We start from the raw sequence: 22,188 nt of genomic DNA on the forward strand, positions 1-22,188 counted from the left end.
ATGTTAAGAACGGCTTTCAGAATAGACACCTACAGCCTCCCCATGTTAAGAACGGCTTTCGGAATAGACACCCGAACCTCCCCATGTTAAGAACGGCTTTTGGAATAAACACCCCCAACCTCCCCATGTTAAAAATGGCTTTCGGAATAAACAGCTCTAACTTTGTCAGCATACCCGAACACCTTTTAAAAGTTAACATTTCGAATGTGAATGGCGAGTTTTCGATTTCATTATCGCATGCGCAATTTAAACAAAAAGATTAAAACGGAATGAAATTTAAATTTTCGTTCCATTTTTAAAACAAACCAAAACAACAGAGCGATCTCAACAAGTCTTACCAATTTCTTTTCTCATTATTCATTATTTTTTTTACCTGATCGTTTTTCGTAATTTTTGGATATGTTACTATTTGAGACCTGACAATTACATAGGTATCATTTGTTTCACTTGAAATTCATTTTTTTTTTCGTATGTATATACAGAAGCGTCCATATTTCCCTTAAGTTTCACACACACACACACACACATCCTTTTCAGTCTTCATTATTCTCATTGTACACATTTTTATGCACACAATGTCTAAGCGAACACACGCACGCACACACATAGACATATAGTTAAAATCTGTGATTGATTTTTTTTCCATTGTTTAGCAAAGTTTTCATCAAACACAGACAATAAGGTATATATATATATATATATATATATATATATATATATATATATATATATATATATATATATATATATATATATATATAAATTAAGTGCTAAATTAAAACTTTCGATAGATCTGTTTTGGTATCAATAATGAAAATCTTTTGATGTCCCAAAACAGGAAAAAAAAGTGACGGTTCATAAATTTCATGTTATATTAATCAAAAAGTGAATACGGACGAAAGAAAAAATAAATTCTAAAATGTTAAAAACTAAAAATGATGTCAAAATTGTAAAAATGTCTCCTTTTTGACACAATTGTAGCTATCTCTTAAAAAAAAAAAATTTAAATTAAAAAAATTTTTGTTTTCATTTTTTTCATTTATTTTAATTTTTTTAATTTTTTCTTTTCAGAAAAGGAATATTATTTACATAAATTATTTTTATTCCTATAATTTGGAGTCTTCAGACTACTGTTTTCATCTTGTGATATTTTCACAACGTTTCGTTCGATGCAACCTTCGGTCTTCTTCAAGTGTATATTGTCAAACTCGAGAATCTTTCTGTCGAACTCGAGAATCTGCACGAAATTTCAAATAGAATCTGTGGCGGAATATATTTTTCTGCAGGGCAACCAATTTATAGTCGAAATCGCCAATTTGTTGATTATATTAACGGGACCATTAAAGGTAACTTTCACGGGGTCGTCAATTTATAGAAAGGTTCACTAATCAACACCGTTACATAAAGTAATAAAAAAATAAAAGAAATAAATTCCGAAAAAGACAACACTCGACCCAAAAAAAACCAAAAAAACACGAAATCGCTGCACTGCAGTAACATAAAATAAACAACATTTATTTACGTGTTAAAAATATTTAAATTGTTGCAACATACATGTTTTCTTGTGTTGAATGTTCATAATGAAGGATTACTGATGGGAAGATTTTGTGAGTATGGCACGACGTTTGAAATGACTAATTTTTTTTATGATAAAAGTGACGCACGAGGGCTTCTTCAAGTCCCTGTGGTTATTTTTGAGAGAAACAGTCGATAAATCATATAAGCAAATACGTGTGTTTGTATCGTAAGAACAGTAGTTTGAAATAAGAATTTTCAAAAAGACGACCTTGCTGGATGCGATAAATTTCCAGGTTGAGTATTGAAGTTCATCTGCGGCGTAAAATCATGACGGCGTTTTTACGTCTCCCGCAGACGAAGTTCCTTCCAACACGTGTTGAACTTGATAAATTGAAGAGAAAACTGGTTTGATTTTGGCCAGTAAATCTTTAAATACAGGTTTTCTCGAACGTCCCAGCCTGTTTACTGTATTCATACGCGAAGGAGCGTAACATAGTTCCATTTTCTTTTATGTGTGCGGTGGTCACATCACATCGGCATATTCCTACGCGTTTTTCATACGCGTGGGCATTTCAAAGCGATGATGGCTGTGGAATGTTCTGGCTGGGCATTTATTCCAGCCAGGCATAGCGGTTGCTACAAATCGTTTATTTAATCCATGGGAACAGCATGATCTTATTCTGTCAGCCGTGCGGATCTGTAGCATAGTGGATAAAGTACGTGGCAAAATTAGTTGTAAAGTTACACACTTCTGGAGGTTGATGGTTCAATCCTCATTGCGGGCAACACCCAAAATAGAATTGTGATTTACTTTGGACTCTTGCACAGACGGGACGAAAGCGAACTACTCCTGTAAAGGGGTTTGTTCAAAATTCAGTGCAGATTCCCGAGTTTGACAGGATACAACTGAAAAATGCCGGAGGTTACATCGACCGAAACGTTGTGAAAATAACATTCAAGATGAGAACAGTAATTTGAAGAATCCAAATAAAATGAATAATTTATCCTCATCTAAAAAATTCAGAAAAAAAAATTATTTTCTTTCTCAGTTCTTGGTCAGGGTTACTGCCTTTCAGCCTTTTTGAAAAGAATTTCAGAATAAAACTACAAAAGTTTCAAACAAAGATGAAGAACAATGTGATATCAAAGAATTCAGTTGCAAAAAAAAAAAAAAAGCTGAGATAAAGGTGCGAAAAGAGAAAAACATATTTTTCAAAATGATTATAATGAAACTAAATCCTATGTAGAATATTGGTTTTAAAGAACTGCATGCCTGTGGAACTCTGTTCCGTCTGCCTGCTTCCCACCGGACTACAACTTGGATGTCTTCAAGTCCAATGTTAACAAATTCCTAATGAACCGCCCCCTTAAGTAAGCACTTCATAAATCTCCACACTAACGTAATGTACTTGCAATAACCCTTATCCCTGAGTGGCTTCCGGGCTTTGATAAGTGGTGATCACTATGTAAAAAAAAAAAAAAAAAAAAAAAAAAAAAAATTATCACTTTTGTGTCAGAAGTCATATATCTTGACTTTGACTTTCCATGTCTCACTGACTTTAGCAAATAGCGTACATACCTTTATAAATATTTGCTAATATTTTATCCTCTGATGAGATGGTAGACATCGAAACCCTATAGGTTAAGGAGATTAAATTTCTAAAGTATTCTTTGTCTTGCTTAAAATAATAAAAATTCTTTGATATGAAACTCAAACGCTTCATTTCAAAAAGTTTTTTTGGAAATTCATTGAATCACTACAATTAATTTATTTGCTCTATCTTGCATATCGAGCAATTCTTATTTAGATGGGATAATACTTATAGAATATTAATGCCAGTAATATTGTGTAAATTATATATATATATATATATATGTATATATATATATAAGTAATGTGATTTATAATTAAAAAATTTAACAAAATTTTTTAAATTTAAAAATCAAATTTTAATTAAATTAAAAATCAGTTTCATAAGAAGGAACAACAACAAAATCAATTTGATTTTGTTGTTGTTCCTTCTTATGAAACTGATTTTTAATTTAATTAAAATTTGATTTTTAAATTTAAAAATTTTTTTTAAATTTTTAAATTATAAATCACATTACTTAATATTGAATTAGCTCTAGGACATTTAACTATCGAGCTTATTATATATCTAAATTACAACGAGCACTTTCTATTTCCTGTATTTTAATTAAACTAGTAATTTCACTGTTACATTAAAATACACTTAGCTCTTTAGACTATTGTTCTAATCTCCTTTAAATTATATATATATATATATATATATTTTTATATATATATTTAAGTAATGAAATCAAAAGGATGTAGTGTTTACCTGATATACGCAATGGTAAACCTCAATATAAATACCAGTGTTTATATATAGAGATATTTTAATCCCAACCGAATAAAAAAGCTCAATACACATACAATAGAGAGTAGAGCTTATTATAAGAGAAAGAAATTTAAACTGTAAGTTGAACTTTACAATCAAAATTTATTGTTCGACTGAATACTCCAAAAAACAATTTACAAAGTCCTTATTCCGTGGAGTTTCAAAGAATGTTATTCTTGCTATTCTTCTCATGAGAGGACAGAAAGAAATCAGCAAATTATATTTGTTGCATAGCTAGAATTTGCTAACTATGACATTAAGTGAAACCGCAATTTATGATAGTCATAAGTTACCAAGAAAGTAAAAAAATGTTGGATATGTAAAAAAAAAAAATATAAAAACAAATAATATTTCAACTTGCATGGAGATTCTCTCAAGATAATCCGAAAGACAAAAATAATTCTAAAACTATGGCTAAAAATACATTACATGAAAGTACTTCTTTCAAACTACTTGGCTTAACGTTCACAGGGAACATGAGTTGGAACAGATAAATCAAGAGCATTGCCAGGGTCGCTGCGAAGAAGGTGGGCTCTCCCTACCATGCTAGAAAGTTACTTACGCCTGAAAGTATCCTGTACCTCTACAAGGCCACCATTCGCCCATGTATGGAGTATTGTTGTCATATTTGGACTGTTGTATTTGCTACTAGTTTCTCACTACTGGACAGGTTCAAAAGAGAGTCTCGAATCAGATAGGTCCTGAACTGTCATCTAGGCTTCAGCCTCTGTCCCATCGACGAAATGTTGCATCCCTTTGCCTGTTCTACAAGTATTTTAATGGTGAATGCTCCGACGAACTACAAGCCTCTGTACCCCCTCGACATAAATACCCTGACAAACCCGACAAGCAGAAAAATCCCACCCCTTCACAGTAGAGATCCCTAGATGAAAGAAGGCATTCTACTCTAATAGTTTCTTCTCCAGAACTGCTAGACTTTGGAACGCCCTTCCGAGTTCCTGCTTTCCCAACTGTACTGACATGCAGAAGTTCAAGTGTAATGTGAACAGACATCTTGCTGCTCAACTCCCTACATAGCAACCTTGCAACTTATAGCCCTGATAGTAGCCCCCTACATCAAAGTGGCATGGTGCCTTGTTTGCAGGGAAATGGAATAAAAAAAAGAAAGCCGGTTTATAAAACGACTAGGTGTTGGATAATCCGAATGCTCGGGAATGACATCAAAGGGAAGTCGGTTAGGAACCTTCCAGGAATGATGTCAAAAAGACAAAATGGGAGTTGTAGAATCCTCCAAGTTTAGGTCAGCGATATTGACCGAGATTTCAAGACAATGCTTGGTGGAATGTTGACGACATCTGTGCCAATAAAATAGATGTGCAGACAGTGGGAAGAGAGAGAGAGAGAGAGAGAGAGAGAGAGAGAGAGAGAGAGAGAGCGACAACGACGGCAAGCAAATTGACACATTCTTCTCTATTACAAAAAAATATCCCACCATGCGTGCCGTCACTTATGTCAAAACTGTCATTCTGAAATCGAACAGGTTATTTTGATTAAACAAAATATTTTATAACCAGCTGCGTGTGCTTTTATATATATCGAGACAATGACAAAGGTTGATTTTTTAGAAATTATATAGATTGAAAAACACCTTTGATGACCGGCCGGGGCGGATATATAACATGAGATGTTTCATTATTTACACATGAGCAAGTCCATTTTCTTAAATTTGACTGGCTGCTAGTCCATGAGTGAATAATTTATTGCGAAAATTCTTGCTTGAATTAAGCAATATATACACATCAAATATTAGAGCACTTTATGTCGGTATAAATATCACTTTGAAGCCACAGTTTCCTTTCATGATAGCAATCCATTTTCCTCTTCTCAGAGTAATGCATAAAATAGCAGTTCATCTCCAATGGACGATTGTATTTTAGGGATTAGATAAACCCAAATAGGTTAATATCTACGGCGCCAGTAACTTTTCTCTTTTTTTTCCAAATAACAACCAACATGCCTGAAGACGGTCGAAGGACAATCCGATCGAAACGTTGCACAAATAACACTCAAGATGAGAACAATAGTCTGATCAATACAAATCATATAAACTAAATAATTAAATTAAAAAATTATACAGAATTAAAATATGTCTGTGGAATCGGTAATCAAAATGCTTGACACTCTTAGAATTTTAAATCTTCAACTCTTAAATCCATGAATCTGTCCTGATTCTAAAATCTGTTTTTTCTTCCACTAAAACCTCTTCACGTGTTTTGCATTTTGTTGCAAACACGTGTTTTGTTTTTTGTTGCAAACACGTGTTTTGTTTTTTGTTGCAAACACGTGTTTTGTTTTCCTGTGTTTATTAATACTTTGTTCTTATTTGAACTTTGATTTTCCGTTCGAATGAAGGAATTTTTGGTTTCGTTTGAACAAAACATCATACATTATTGATTAGAGATAAGCCTGCAAACTTTTCCAAAAATAAACCAGAAGTAGATAAAGCAAAAACAACAAAAAAGAAAAGACGAAAAAAACAATGTTGTTGCATGTCTCAGTTGAAAAAGTCCCTTTTTTTTTTCGAAACTTTTCCCATCACCGATTGTGATGACTGATAACATTTATTTGTTCAGCCACAAACAAAGCATATTCTCACTTGGTACGTAATCGCTTCTTTCTTTGAACCGCTTGACTGCTTTCTGCTTCCGAGTCTGTACCAACATGCAACAATTTCAATGTAATGTAAACAAACATGTTGCAGCACAACTCCCCATTTAGGACGCACCAGGTAAAATCTAACTCTTAATCACAATAGCTTCTCATGTATCAGTGGCAATATGACTTGTTTAGGGGAGGGAGGATAAAAGTTTTAAAAAATTGTGTAAGTTGTTATAACTTTGATCCTTCGTCTAAATTATAAGGGCACACACCACACTTACATGCACACAAACACACACACAAATACACAAGCACACAAACACATACAAACACACACACAAATACACACACAAATACACAAGCACACAAACACATACAAACACACACACAAATACACAAATACACAAACACAAACAAATACACAAACACACACACACACAATTACACAAACACACAAAGCTGAACTCCAATCTCTGGTCGCCCCTCGCCAATCTTTCACGAAAAGCACCCGTCTAACTGAATCCACTGTCAAAAATTTCCCCCACTCTATATCTGTGCCTAAATCAAAACGTGGATTCCATGAACAAAGCTTCTTTCGTAGAACTGCACGCCTGTGGAACTCTGTTCCGTCTGCCTGCTTCCCACTGGACTACAACTTGGATGTCTTCAAGTCCAATGTTAACAAATTCCTAATGAACCGCCCCCTTAAGTAAACACTTCATCAAATCTCCACATTAACGTAATGTACTTGCAATAACCCTTATCCCTGAGTGGCTTCCGGGCCTTGATAAGTGGTGATCACTGTGTAAAAAAAAAAAAGAAAAAAAAAGCCCTTTCAGTTTGTTGATCCCAATTGGAAATCAAAGATTGGAATTGGTTAAAACCGAACAAATGAATTTTGCCTTTTGTGTAAATTGAGAAAAATGTTGAACATTTTCGTTTATTTTAGTTTATGTTTATATTATTATTTACATTATTATGGCCTGACATTTTCACAAACTAAGATAAAAGCGCGCTACTAGAAGTTTATAAGCAGGCTGGGACATTCCATTATGTTCAGATGGGTGTTAATTGGTTGCTAGCTCATGAGTGGATAATCTTTTGCAATATACTCCAACATGACAACGCTGTAGATGAGTATTTTCGTTCAAGAAAATGTGTCGTACAAACTATTTTAGCGCAAAGAGTGTTCACTCGCATTTCTGTTGCAGTTAACCTACCATTTGCTTCTTCAAAGGTTAAACTTATTTTTACTTTCATGATATTGTAACTAAATGACTCCGAGATGATTAAAAAGGCAAACAAGAATTAAAATCTAGATGGTCACGTGATGTAGATTAGATTGAAAGTTTTTCGATTTTTGTGAAATTCAAACATTAGGTATTAAACATCAATTCATAAATATTCACTAAATTTCAGTTACTTCGGAATATTTTAAAGGCTTTAATGAGGAATAAAATGGGTAAAACCTCTTGTTTGAAGTTTCAATATTTCAGATTTTCATGGAATTTGATCCACAATCATTAAACGCCAATTATTTAATTTTAGACATTTTTCTAGAATCAAAATTATGCAATGAATTTTGATCAAAATTGGAATAAGTATCATTATATCTTAATTTAAAACTTCCTAAGGGCATATAAGTTGTCCAAAACTGTTCTGTTTAATGAATTACATATATTAATTACATAAATTAATTCTTAGGTATCTTCCAGTATATATATTCATCATTCCTGAAAGTCAGGATTCAGAAATGGTGATGAGACAGTTTACATGATTTTTTCTGTTCGCCAATTAATGGAGATATGCAAAGAGCAACGGGTTTCTTTGCCCTAAGTTTTTGTTGACCTGACCAAAGCTTTTGACACCATCAATCGGGACCCACTCTGGATTATTCGAAGCAAACTTTGATGTCCTGTTTTATGGAAATGCTGAAGGAGTTACATCAGAATGTGAAGGCCCAACTGAAGATAAACGCTATATTGTCTGAACCAATTGTTCAATAAACAATGGAGCCAAGCAAAGTGACATACCAGCATCCACATATGTTTTTCAATTTACTTTGCAACAATGCTTATCTATGCTTTTAGAGACAGTGATGTTGGGATGTCTTTGCGTTTTCGAGCTTCTGACTCCATTGTCTATTGATATCTGCTGAACTGCTGTATGGTATCGTTCAAAATCAAATGCATTGGACTTGACACTGAGGATGAGAGATGATGGGATACCAAAACAACTGTTCTATGGGGAGCTTTCCATAGGAAAGAGACCGCAGTATAAACTTACGAAAAGGTTTAATTATGTATTGAGGGTTGGTTGGTTGTTTTTGTTTTATGGCATATCAACCCTTTTCGGGTTATTTAATGCCAAATCCGGTTATTTTGAAGAAACATTTTTTTAATAGAATATATTTGTTTTTTGCAAGTTAGCTTCAATTCAACCCATATCTGGGACCTCAACAGGCACCACCACTCCGGGTCAGAGTGGACCTGGGAGCAATGGCAATCAAAGGGTGGCTCCGCACTCCCCAAAGCCCACAAGCTGGGGCCTCACCATCGGATATAGTTTAAGGTCATATCCAGGACCCCCATCGAGGGACTTTTACCCTCTGCAGGGGGGGGGGCAGTATTGAAGCATGCCATTAGAAAGCAGAATGAATCCACAATTCCTGTCGAATTGCTAAAAGAACTAACGCCGGTTTAGTTAATCATTTGAGGTCACACAATGTTAGGCATGACCAACAATTATATGAGGCCATTCTGCTTTCCAGAACGGTTTGACAAGACTCTCAAAGGCGCATAATGAAGTCATACCACAAACAACCCCAAATACTGGCAAGTTTCCCTGTCACCTCTGTGAACGATTTCGCAAGAGTGTAGCTGGTTTAAAGAACTATCTGTGTGCGCATGGACGCTCTTCATCATTCTGAAGAGATGGCAAGCTTCTGTCAAGAAGTAGCAATCATATATGTTTATTTATATAACTATATATATATATATATATATATAAATAAATTTTCTTATAATATATATCAATCCTTATTTAAGAAGCTCAAGGTAATTACAGAGCAATATTTGCAGCTTCTCTTCCAATTTTCGGATTTTAATCATGTAAAAACACACTTCATTTTCTTTTGACGGATTGATTGTTGCTATTTCTTCTGATGAGTTAGGGGAATAATAGATTCACTGATTGATATAATAATTAAGTGGTTGATATTGCACTATGAAACAGATACTGTCAAGAATTGTAAAAGTCAACTGAATTAAAGGAATAAATTATAAGATGGTCAACATCATGAATTTTGGAATATAACTTTTATCATTTATTCTCTCTCTCTCTCTCATATATATATATATAAACTATACATACATATTTCAAAGACGAACCAGCGGTTTCATTATTTATATCATCTATGGCTGATATAAATTCAATACAAATCGTCAGCGTCGGTAGAAAAAGGAAAACAAAACGGATGGCTGTCTTAATACAACGAAACCATTGGTTCGGCTTTGAAATATGTATGTATAGTTTTTAAATAAATATTTGTATTTTAGCCTTTACATTCGCGATTGAGCAATTTATTTTATTTCTTTTCATCACATTCTGACCCCCTATATATATATATATATATATATATATATATATATATATCTGTATATATATATCTGACCCCCTATATATATATATATATATATATATCTGTATATATATATATATATATATATCTATATCTATATCTATATCTGTATATATATCTATATCTGTATATATATATATATCTGTATATATATATATATATATATATATATATATATATATATATATATATATATCTGTATATATTAAGTAATGTGATTGATCATTTAAAATTTGAAAATCAAATTATAATTAAATTAAAAATCCGTTTCATAAGAAGGAACAACAACAAAATCAATTATCTGTACGATCGTTTCGGAAAACAATGCTTTTTATTGTGGTAGACATCAAGTTACGTACAATAATTGCATATAGTTTTTTAATAAGCAAGGTTTCCTCGTCAGCAAATTTTGAAGGGTTTTTATTAAATTTAAAAGACACCATAAATAAACCTAGCATTAAAAGTAAGGCAGATGTATCTGAAAAAAATTGAAATAAAAGGTCTGGATTTAAAATTTATAAGAAAATTAATATGGGTTAGAGATAGAAAAGAAATAGAGTAAAATTATAGATTTGAATTTAAATTATAAGTTTGCTTTAAGTACCACATTTCAAATATATATATGCATATATATGAAAAAAATAGACACACACATATATATATATATACATAGATATACAGGTATATATATAAAAAAATATATAGAGAAATTTACCTTTTAATTTTTCACTTTTTGAAATCAGGAACTATGGTTAAAATACTCATTTCGATGTTTGCTATAGCTTTTTACCTTAATGAATGATGAATTTTAAAAGGGGAGGGGGACGCCCGTGCAATAAATTATTTCCGTTAGCGTACTTTTGATTTAAAGACGCTACTGTTTATATTTCGAATGTTGTTTATGTAATTACATGTTGTAAGGGGAGATAATTGTCATATTTTCTTTACTTTATTTATTTAAAGGGTGTAAGGGGGATAATTAGACTAACTTAATTTATTAAAAAAAAAAGAAAAAAAAAGAAATTGTAATCTATTTTTACTAATAAGTAATTTTTAATGATTTAAGGTGGTTTATATTTATTAAACTTAAACCAACATTTATGACTGCATGTAAATATTAGCTCCTGTCTTGAATTTAATAGTGTGGTTGTATTTTTTATATCTTCATATTTTAAAATTTTTAGGGTCTCTTTTGTACATAGTGCAGAAAATTTATCTCCTGGTTTATATGATTTGCAAGTCTCAATTATTCGCCATTTTAAGTTGAAAGAAATATTGCTATTTTTTAGTTGCCAAATATAGTTGGATAGAGTAGTTTGGTTTGACAGAGAGTTATTTTTAAAAGAATGTTTGTGCGTTGAAATTCTATGTTTTATTAGGCCAGATGTGGAACCAAAATATATTACCTCTTGCTTATTGTGATTATTTTCCGTTAGGTCTGGTGCTGGATTATTATATGGTGGGTTGATTTGTAATTGATCGGTAGATTGGTTTAAGTTGGTGTTATTATTTAATCTGGTAGTTGAGTTATGGCTGTTAATAGGTTCTTGTATATTTGGAGTTTTTGATACTGTGCAGCTATAGATAACATTTTTAATTTTACATGAGCCTTGTAGGGGACATTTATTTTTTCTTCTACAGTTACAGTCTGATGTATTTTGTATAGTTGTATTTTGTAGCTTATTAATTTTCTTATTATTAGAGCTAATTATTTTTTGATGAAGGTTAGGCATAGTAGAGTAAGAGACTTTAATTGTGTTCTTATTGAAAATTTTATTATATTTATGGGGGGGCTTTAAAGTTCCTATCTAATATTTTAAAAAGGCTCATATAAAATTAAATATGTTATCTATAGCTGCACAGTACCAAAAACTCCAAATCTACATGAACCTATTAACAGCCATATCTGTATATATATATACATATATATATACATATATATATATATATATATCTGTATATCTGTATAACGTTTACTGCACTACCACGTTACATTCATTAACCCTTATCCTCGAGTGGACTTCGGCACTTGATAACTAGTAACTAGTAAAAATAAAATCTGTGATTGAGGTGTCAGGTTTTCTTTTCTAATTTTCTTTGGTGGTTGTGGAGGGGGTGATATTATTGTTGTAAGCTTAGAGTTTTTTAAAATTCTTTTTCACCCAAAACAGGGCATGTTATCACTTGATTGCAAGGGGATAATAATATTTGGGACCATGGTTACAGGGGACTGCGTGAGATGTGGAGCAAAGCGACAATTTATATTATACTAGCTGGCTACCCAGCGTTGCCCGGTCGTAAAATGTGCATAAATATTATATTTTAATTAATGCAGAATTCTTATTTTTTACAAACAGAAATACTATATTAAGGTATTAAACGTAACGTTAAATTCTTAAAAAAAAAAAATGAAATAAAACAATGGAAAGACACTGCGACATGTGCATGCGATGATTATGTTTTTTCGAAACAGTTCACTTCTCGTAAGTAAAAAAAAAACAAAAAAAAACTCGAGCTAAGATCGAAACCAAAACCTAAAGATAGTGAGCTAAGTACGAAAACCATTAGGTCAGCTTAACACAACTTTAAAAAGTGTTTTCAAACCTGCTTATTCTTAACATAAGTAATCTCTCATGTGAATGATTCACGTATGTGCATTTGTAAAACAGTTGACAAACAGATAAAAGTCCGATAACCTCACATATCAATTTTTTCAATTTTGACTCCTTAGCAGCCCTTTTTCCCGGATGAAAACCAATTAAAAAGTTTTCCACATGTCTGAATACCCTATATACAAAATTTCAAGTCTGTTGATCAAAAATCCGTTGAGAAGTGTCCTCTCACACACACATTCCCATTTTTATAGATATACTAGACTACCCGTGACCCATTGGGTCAGTATGTTATATTAGCTATAGAATTCATGTATGAGCATGACATTTGTGACGTAAAGAAAATATATTTTTTGACATAACAGAAACATTTCTATGAAAGTATATTAAAATGAAAAATCACAGATGGATTGCTCAAACGTGAAAAAAAAATCCTCCCTATTCGTGTAAAGTTACCTATTTTTTCGAATAATGGCTCAAAAATCGAAAATTAAACATGATTTTCCCACGAATCAAACGCTAACGAAAGTCATTTAGCAGCAAAAACGCACACAAACCTACCGATGAGAAATATAAGAATGAAAAACCCATATTGGAATCCTTCAACCAAGTTATAGAAACTTAAAATCTAAAAAACAATAATTAACAAAACCTGAAGCAAAAAAATAAAACCTAAATAAATAAGATAAAATAAAACTAATATTGAAACAGATTAGTAAATGTGTCAACAAATTCACCGTTCTCACACAACTATTTTATATCTAGAAATGTAAACAAAAAATAAAAAAAGAAGGAAGGAAGGAAGAAAGGAAAGAAAAGGGACAGATAGAGAGTAGTAGTAGTAGTAGTAGTAGTAGTAGTTGTCTTGGCTTTACTACAATTGTTCTTATGTTTGTCAACGGGTTAAAGTTGTTTAGTTGTAAGAAAATAGCGACAGTATAGCTGTAATAAAGAATAGTTGCAAAACACCCCCACTCTTCCCATGTTAAATAATAATTTCGAAATAACGTTAATATTTCAGTGCGCAGGTCAAAATCTGCAAAAGAAGCCATTTGTGTTTATTTGTCTACGTTGTTATGGGTTAATGTTTATGCGCGCATGTGCAACCGGATGTCGTAAACCGGAAAGTGGGTTACACCACTCGTTACAAGGTCATTTGAGTTTTATAATTATATAGATAGATTTAAACTTCTCCATGACAGTACAATCAGGGAAGCTGGAACCAGGGAGGTAATTCCAAAGTGTAGGTGTTCGAGGGAAGACTACTATTAGAGTTAAAAACTTTCTAGCATCTGGGAATCTCTACAGTGAAGAGGTGGGATTTTGTTGCTAAACAGATTTGTCAAGTATATATATATATATATATTAAGGGGCACAAGTACAATGAGTTCATCAGAGCGCATTCCGTTAAAATATGTGTAAGATAAGTACAGGGATGCAATATTGTGGTGATGAGACAGGGGTTGGAGCTTGGTTGATAGTGCAAGAGCTATTAGATTGAAGATTCCTTTTAACACCCTGTCTAAGAAGGAGAGAGACTGGCGTTAGATGCCCCAGTCCAGATGTGGCAACAATACTCCATGCATGGGAGAATGATGAGATTATAACAGTAATAATAAGAAACCAAATTCGATGCAAAGAAGTTTTTTTCTCAAGAAAAAATATTTTAAATTCTTATGTAGAAATATTGGATCTGTTACCATTATACACGTCACCAGCGTGGTCTCGATATAAAAACATTAAGGCATTAATAAATATCTTCATTTGACACCAGAAGAGATTGGTTATCACAAGCTTTTGTCATTATAACTCGATAATAAGGAAAAAAAAAACCCCAAAAAACAATGTGTTTATAACTCCCTAAGGAAGGTTGGAGTCGATTAAAATATTTGATCTACAGGGTGGAACGATGAAGTTGTCGCCTTAAAGAAAACAACTCTACAGCTTTATTTTAAAACTTTTATTAAAAAATCAATTCACGTAACTTGATTATGTAGTAGAGCTGACATCTATTCAATGTAGCTGTTTTAGCCTCAATCACCGCCTCGATACAGGTTCGGAACTAGGAGCATGCCTTTTCCACAAGTGCCAGCGGAAGCTTGGTGAATTCTAGGCGGATGCAGTGATATTTGGTTTCTGTGGAAGGTCACGTTGATGATGTTCTTGACATATAACCAAACGAAGTTGTCTAGTGGGTTCAGGTCGGAGGAGGAAGAGGGCCAATGAAAGAAGGGTACAAAGCTGTAACACTCCTACTGAAGCCAAGCCTTGGTCTCTTTGGACTAATTTCACCAGGCGATCACCACACTCTTCAGAACATCCAGGTACACTTTGGTGTTGACTTTGAAGCCGACTTCGGAGACGTGAGGTTGCATGATGTGGCCCTCATTTGTAACCACACCAAAGACCATAACCGTGTCTGGAAACTTTGTTTTCATAACCATCAAGAATTGAACCATCCAGATTTGCATTTTGAGGGTGCTGGTAATGGTCCTGTTTTCATAGTTTGGATCGGTAGAGAGGATGTGGTACAACAGCACATCTCCAATCTTGCTTGTTGAACATTGTGTCACTTTCAGGCATGATAGAAGACTCCTATTGCTTAAGATTTGTACACAACTGGCCAACTAGTAGATGGTCTGTAAAAAACCACCTAAAAAACAAAAAGAAAAAAATGATTTTCATCAAATGGAAATGGAATCATGTCGTCTTTTCTGTGGCGACAATTTTATCGTTCCATCCGCTATGTAAAACTATTGGATTTGTTAACAATAATGATCTTTCTTACTGAATTTTTGAGATAGGGATTGATTATTAATATTTTTTGGATTCTTTCCATTTGAAAACGAGAATTCGACTACGTTTCTGCTGATCATGACTTGATTAATTCTCGTTTTGAGACGAGAAGGCCATTAAGCTTTCTGAGATCACTCATTTTGACGAGGTGAGTCATTTGAAGCGTATGAAATAGCAGGTGAATGTCTGACATCTGGTAGGATGCCCCATCCCCAGCTAGAAGAAAATGATGAGAATAAATGGACATGGCATTATTAGGTTTGGCAGAAATGTGTTACCATCTTCCTACATACAGCGCCTGGTATTTCTAAATAATCATCCATCTGTTGCTGACCGGGCTCACCGGCGCTTAGCTTTGATCTAACGCGGATCAATGTGTCAATGTAAATAAAATTTATTAACAATGAACTGTTTCTAGTCGCTATTTGGCATTAAAGGAATACAAAAAAGGTTGATATGCCATTGAAAACGTGTTTGATATGTTAGTCACAAATTGAAAGGTCGAATATACACTGTTAAACATCGACTACTTGGCTGCTTGGGTCAGTCAGTTTTCTTAAAGTGTTAGCGACTGGTTGAAAAATAACCAACATTTCTGTATAGGTTCTGTATAAGAGAACTCGTATAAAAGCCTTTCGTTTCAGCCGACATATTGTGCACATGGCACAAGGTCACTCATTTTGACAAGGTCAGTCATCTTGCCATCCACTACATCCATGAAATAGACAAAGTGAGAGAATAAGGACGGTCGCGGATAGAACACGAGTGAACATCCACTGGAAATGGAGTTAAAATCCCACAAAGATTCTAAGCGTCAAAAACCATGGAATTAGAATAACATTTCTTTTACAAATTGTACAATTTTATCTCTTTTACAAACATGTATTAAACAAATTTTACATCATAATTTTTATGCGAATAGTTACATATCAAGGTCGAAAGCCACTCAAGAACAAAACACTCAACTCTTTACGCTATAACTTTTGTGCGTTTTTAGGTGGTTAAAAGTTTAGTTTGTTTTAGAAATTATAGAATTATCTCCTTTGTAAACATGGGTTAACCAAACATTACATCATAGTTTTTATACGAATAGTTACATATCAAGGTCGAAAGCCACTCAAGAACAAAACACTCATTATAACTCAACTCTTTGCGCTATAACTTTTGTGCGTTTTTAGGTGGTTAAAAGTTTAGTTTGTTTTAGAAATTTTAAAATTATCTCCTTTGTAAACATGGATTAACCAAACATTACATCATAGTTTTTGTACGAATAGTTACATATCAAGGGCAAAGCATGGATAAAACAAACAATATGTTCGAATATTTTTTTGTTATATTGAAATATTTTTGTTACAACATAACAAAAAATATTGCAAGATAACAAACATTTTTTCTTATGTAACAATATTTTATGTTACAATATTTTTTATGTTACAATATTTTTTATGTTACAATATTTTTATGTTACAATATTTTTATGTTACAATATTTTTATGTTTCAATATTTTTATGTTGCAATATTTTTATGTTACAATATTTTTATGTTACAATATATTTATGTTGCAATATTTTTATGTTACAATATTTTTGTTATGTTGCAATATTTTTATGTTACAATATTTTTGTTATGTAGCGATATTTTTATGTTACAATATTTTTATGTTGCAATATTTTTATGTTGCAATATTTTTATGTTGCAATATTTTTATGTTACAATATTTTTATGTTACAATATTTTTGCTATGTTTCAATATTTTTATGTTTCAATATTTTTGTTACCATATTTTTATGTTGCAATATTTTTATGTTACAATATTTTTACGTTACAATATTTTTATGTTACAATATTTTTGTTATGTTGCTATATTTTTATGTTACAATATTTTTATGTTGCAATATTTTTATGTTGCAATATTTTTATGTTGCAATATTTTTATGTTACAATATTTTTATGTTACAATATTTTTGTTATGTTACAATATTTTTATGTTACAATATTTTTATGCTGCAATATTTTTATGTTGCAATATTTTTATGTTGCAATATTCTTATGTTACAACATTTTTATGTTACAATATTTTTATGTTGCAATATTTTTATGTTACAATATTTTTGTTATGTTGCAATATTTTTATGTTACAATATTTTTGTGTTACAATATTTTTGTTATGTTACAATATTTTTATGTTGCAATATTTTTATGTTGCAATATTTTTATGTTGCAATATTTTTATGTTACAATATTTTTATGTTACTATATTTTTGTTATGTTCCAATATTTTTATGTTACAATATTTTTATGTTACAATATTTTTATGTTGCAATATTTTTATGTTGCAATATTTTTATGTCGCTTTATTTTTATGTTACAATATTTTTGTTACAATATTTTTGTTACAATATTTTTGTTATGTTGCAATATTTTTATGTTGCAATATTTTTATGTTGCAATATTTTTATGTTGCAATATTTTTATGTTACAATATTTTTATGTTACAATATTTTTATGTTGCAATATTTTTATGTTGCAATATTTTTATGTTGCAATATTTTTATGTTGCAATATTTTTATGTTGCAATATTTTTGTTATGTTACAATATTTTTGATTATGTTGCAATATTCTTGGCATAATATAAGGATATACTCCCATAAATTTGGGTGATTTTATTCATAATTATGTGTGATGAGAATGAACCAATCAGATTCCAGAACATATAAAATAGAGTGAATCTTGCTGAATTCCTCAGTATTATCTTTCCATTTCAAAACGAGAATTCGACTGCGTTTCTGCTGATCATGACTGGATCCATTCTTTGTCCGAGAAAGTTTCTCTAACTGAAGTTATGCTGCCATTCCTTTTTGGTTAGAACTATATATTTTCTATTTCAAGAATCACGTTACACTCAAAAGGTTATTTCTTTATTTCTTTTCATGTAGTCATTAATTTAGAATTAAAAACACAGACGGTGCTGCCATATTGACATAATTCGATCTTTGTCCAATAATTATGAATTTCGTACTAACATTAATCATTGTTTTATCAATTACATTATTTTTGTGAAGTGTTTGTTTTTGTTTTGTTTGTTTATTGTTTTGTTTGATTTTTGTTCTGTTAAAAGATATTTCGTGTATTGTTGGGTTAGAGGGTATTAATCATTATCCTTGAGTGCCTTTTGGCCTTGATACGTGGTGAAACTTTTCTAGTAAGCCTATTTCATTAATTTGCTACGGAGAATTTACTAACTCATACACCATGCTCCCACCCTCCAAAATTCTATAGCAGTTACCCCTATTATTTATGCTCAGCCCCTTGCAGAAAATGTGGTCCCACCAAATTTGCAGAGTTAACTTCCATTATGGAAATTGCTCGACTGAGTTCCATCATTCACAACATTCTCCTTTGGGGTGGGAAAGTTCAGTCCGAATTGAAAAACCTGTAAAATAATCCAACTCCGACGGTATATATATAAACAATATATATATAATTTATTACGGCAGCTAATACATTAATTGAATAAATATGCAACACACTCACGATTAGAGTTTAACGGTTAACAAACACATAAACATTACGACGCCATATTGAAAAGAAAAGTTCGTTAACTCTGCCTTTTTATAAGGGAGATAACTTAACAAATTATATGCATATTAATGCCAATATAAAGGGAGACAACTTAACAAATTCATCTTTAAAAGTTTTTTTTTTTCTTTTTTGATTTTTAATTTCAATCATTCAAACTGCCTTGTTGTAAGACGCTTCTCAATAACCAAGGGGATGCCCCTCCCGTTTAGTGAGCCAGTCTGCCAATTGTCTTCCTGTCTCTTGCCATTGGAACTCTTCAATCTGTCCATTTTCCACAAGTTCCTTAATACCACTGATTTCGATCCGTAATCGTTTTTCTTTGACAGATTTTGTTGATTTAACCGCTTCATAGAGAGATTTACAATCAGTGACACAAATTATAGGTAGACTCTTGGGATTTGTTCTTCCTGTTGTCAATTCACCAAACAGGGTGGAGATGAAGACAGCCATATCAATAGCTTCAGACATTGAAATTGTTTCTGCAGCTAAGGTACTGTGGACAATCCGTCTGATTTTCTTTGAGTTCCACCAGATCGGTGAAACTTTCCCAAATGTCCCAGTGAGGAATATGACATAACCCCCCCCCCCGACTTCCACCATCAGGAAGATTTCCCAAAGCGGCATCACTAAATATCATCAAACATAACTGATCATTGTCACCAAGATGTTGATACTTCAATGATAGCTTGGATACCTTAGCTTTCCAATAATTTTGTTGGCAGTTATCAGGTCCTTTATGGTGCTATGGTTAATATTAGTCGCTAGACTACAGACATCAAATAATAAGTCCGGTCGGCTCTGATGCGCTAAACGCAACAATTGGTCGATCTTGGATCTGAGTGAATTTATCTCAATTTCTGTTAGCGGTGATTCTTTTTCCATGGTCCTTGAACAATCTATTGGAATGGATGATATACTGTCGGTATATTTGTTTTGGTTTATTAATATTTCTGGACCGTAGCAATTAAGCTCAATTCCACAGTATTTGAAGGCCTTACTATCCTTTTTTCCAATTTTAAATGCGCTGCGTATTTTGCTGATGGTATTGTTGAATGTCTGGTCCCCTGACCAAATGAAGTCATCTACATGACACGCCAAAACTCCAGCTAGGTTACCAGATTTACTAATCCAGTAGAAAACTGTAGGGTCCATTTGGGACATTACACTGCCATTTTCAATCATAACTGATTTTACTTTATTATACCACCGCAGAGAAGCATCACTCAGTCCATAGACGCACTTATTTAGCCGCCATATCTTGTCACTGAAAGCTTCTTTGAGTGGTCTGATGTATACTTCCCTATTCATAGTGTGATCCTGCAAAAAGGCAGTTTTTATGTCTATGGAGTGTAGACTCCATTGATTTTGGGCTGTTAATGCCATAATAAGTCTTAAGGATTCATGATCACAGGTTGGTGAATCCTTTTGAATGCCATTCTTGGGTTCTTCAAAACCTCTAGCGACCAGCCTTGCTTTTTGCATAACCCCATTAGGTGTGTTTTTTAAACTACACACCCAGCGCGTAGATATGCATTTCTGTCCTGCATCATCTATTTCAGTAAAAACATTGTTTTGTTTCCAGCTGTCAAGTTCTTTTTTCTTGGCCTCATCGACTTCTCTACCTGCCACCATCATTATAGTGTCTCCTTCTGTGGGTCCTATCAGTGGTTCTGCCACATTAAGATCCGTGACTTTACTTAAATCTACCGACATCTCTTCATTCTCCAAGTTTACTGGCCTTTGGATTTTCACATTAAACCAATGTTTGTTTCTGCCGGTGGCTTTTCCAGCCCGACTTATTATTTCCGCCTGTATTTGCCCATTGATTCCCTTTTGGTTGTATGTGATGATGTTACCAGGCTTTATCTTGGCTATAGGATCGGGTTGTGGGTCATTTTTTGTCCCAACCTCAGCTGTTTCAGTATATTCCTCATCAGATGTTTCATAATTATAGTCTTGGCTATCAGAGGTTTTTGATGCTACTAAAATTTCATTAGAGTTTACATCCGCAAGTGGTGAGTTACACAAACGCAATCTGCATTTATGTACTCTCACAAGCATTCCACCATGTCTGACAAATACCACAGGGCCATCCTGACCAATGACAACACCTGGACCCTTCCATTCTTGATTGTCTGGTCTTTTGTAATAAACTTTATCCCCTGGTGAGCAGAGATCAGGTGTGGGGCGCGTTTGTTTCCTTAAGGCCCTCCTAATTTTCTCAGATGATTCGGCTTTGATAAAAGCCTGTCTTGCAGCATGCAATCCATTTATGTTGTTTTTTACAACTTCGCTTGTGGTGGTCCCTTCTAGTGCAGGTGGTTTATCAATAAGGATCGTGGGAATGTTTGGATTTCTTCCAAAAACTATCTGATAAGGGCTATATCCATGTACGTTTTGTAATGAATTCTTTGCCATAATGGCCCAATTTAGTGCTGTTTCCCAATCCTGAGTGTAGTCGGACCTCAACTTCAATAATATTTCAGTTCGTATCTGATTGTGTCGTTCCAATAGACCATTACTCCAGGGTGAATATGCAGCAGTGGTAGAGATGTCTATGTTAAAATTTTCAGCCATATCTTTCATTTCAGCATTGTCGAACTCACCTCCCAGATCACTGAACATTCGTTTAGGTGCTCCATGGATACTAATCCAGCATTGAATTAATTTTTTTTACAATTTTAGATGACTGCTTAGTGTTAGTGATGCAACCCGCACTGAACCGGGAAAATTCATCTATGATATGCAAATACCATAGGTTAGGTTCGCGTTGATGAAGATCCATGGCTACAGTATGGTTGTAGTCATTAGCTAAGGAAAAACCAACAACTGGTCTTGGTGCAGGTTTTCTATACTTCCTACATATTTCACAATTGGCTACAATTTTTTCCAAAATTTTAGCCACCTCCACAACATCTGAGCCAGCAGACTTTAATAGCAGTTTAAATTTCTCAGCTGAGGCATGCCCAAACTGCCTGTGCAGTTTTTCTAAACTTTTTATTTTTTCTTTATTGGTC

The 22,188-nt window shown here is 32.9% G+C and overlaps 1 protein-coding gene across 1 annotated transcript; it reads right to left on the reverse strand.

Annotated features, from left to right (window-relative positions):
* Nucleotides 1-19,846: 19,846 nt before the first annotated feature.
* Nucleotides 19,847-21,796, reverse strand: LOC145241679 (uncharacterized). The gene has a single exon (XM_080104807.1). It carries the CDS (start codon nt 21,794-21,796, stop codon nt 19,847-19,849), a length of 1,950 nt encoding a protein of 649 aa, XP_079960933.1.
* Nucleotides 21,797-22,188: the final 392 nt, after the last annotated feature.

This window comes from Euprymna scolopes, chromosome 20 (assembly GCF_053919585.1).
Source record: "Euprymna scolopes isolate OS-2025 chromosome 20, ASM5391958v1, whole genome shotgun sequence".
NCBI classification, from domain to species: Eukaryota; Metazoa; Mollusca; class Cephalopoda; order Sepiida; family Sepiolidae; genus Euprymna; species Euprymna scolopes.

Bases quoted from the DNA above. Each gene is read 5' to 3' on its own strand.
- LOC145241679 (XM_080104807.1), bottom strand. From the start codon at position 21,796: ATGTTCAGTGATCTGGGAGGTGAGTTCGACAATGCTGAAATGAAAGAT.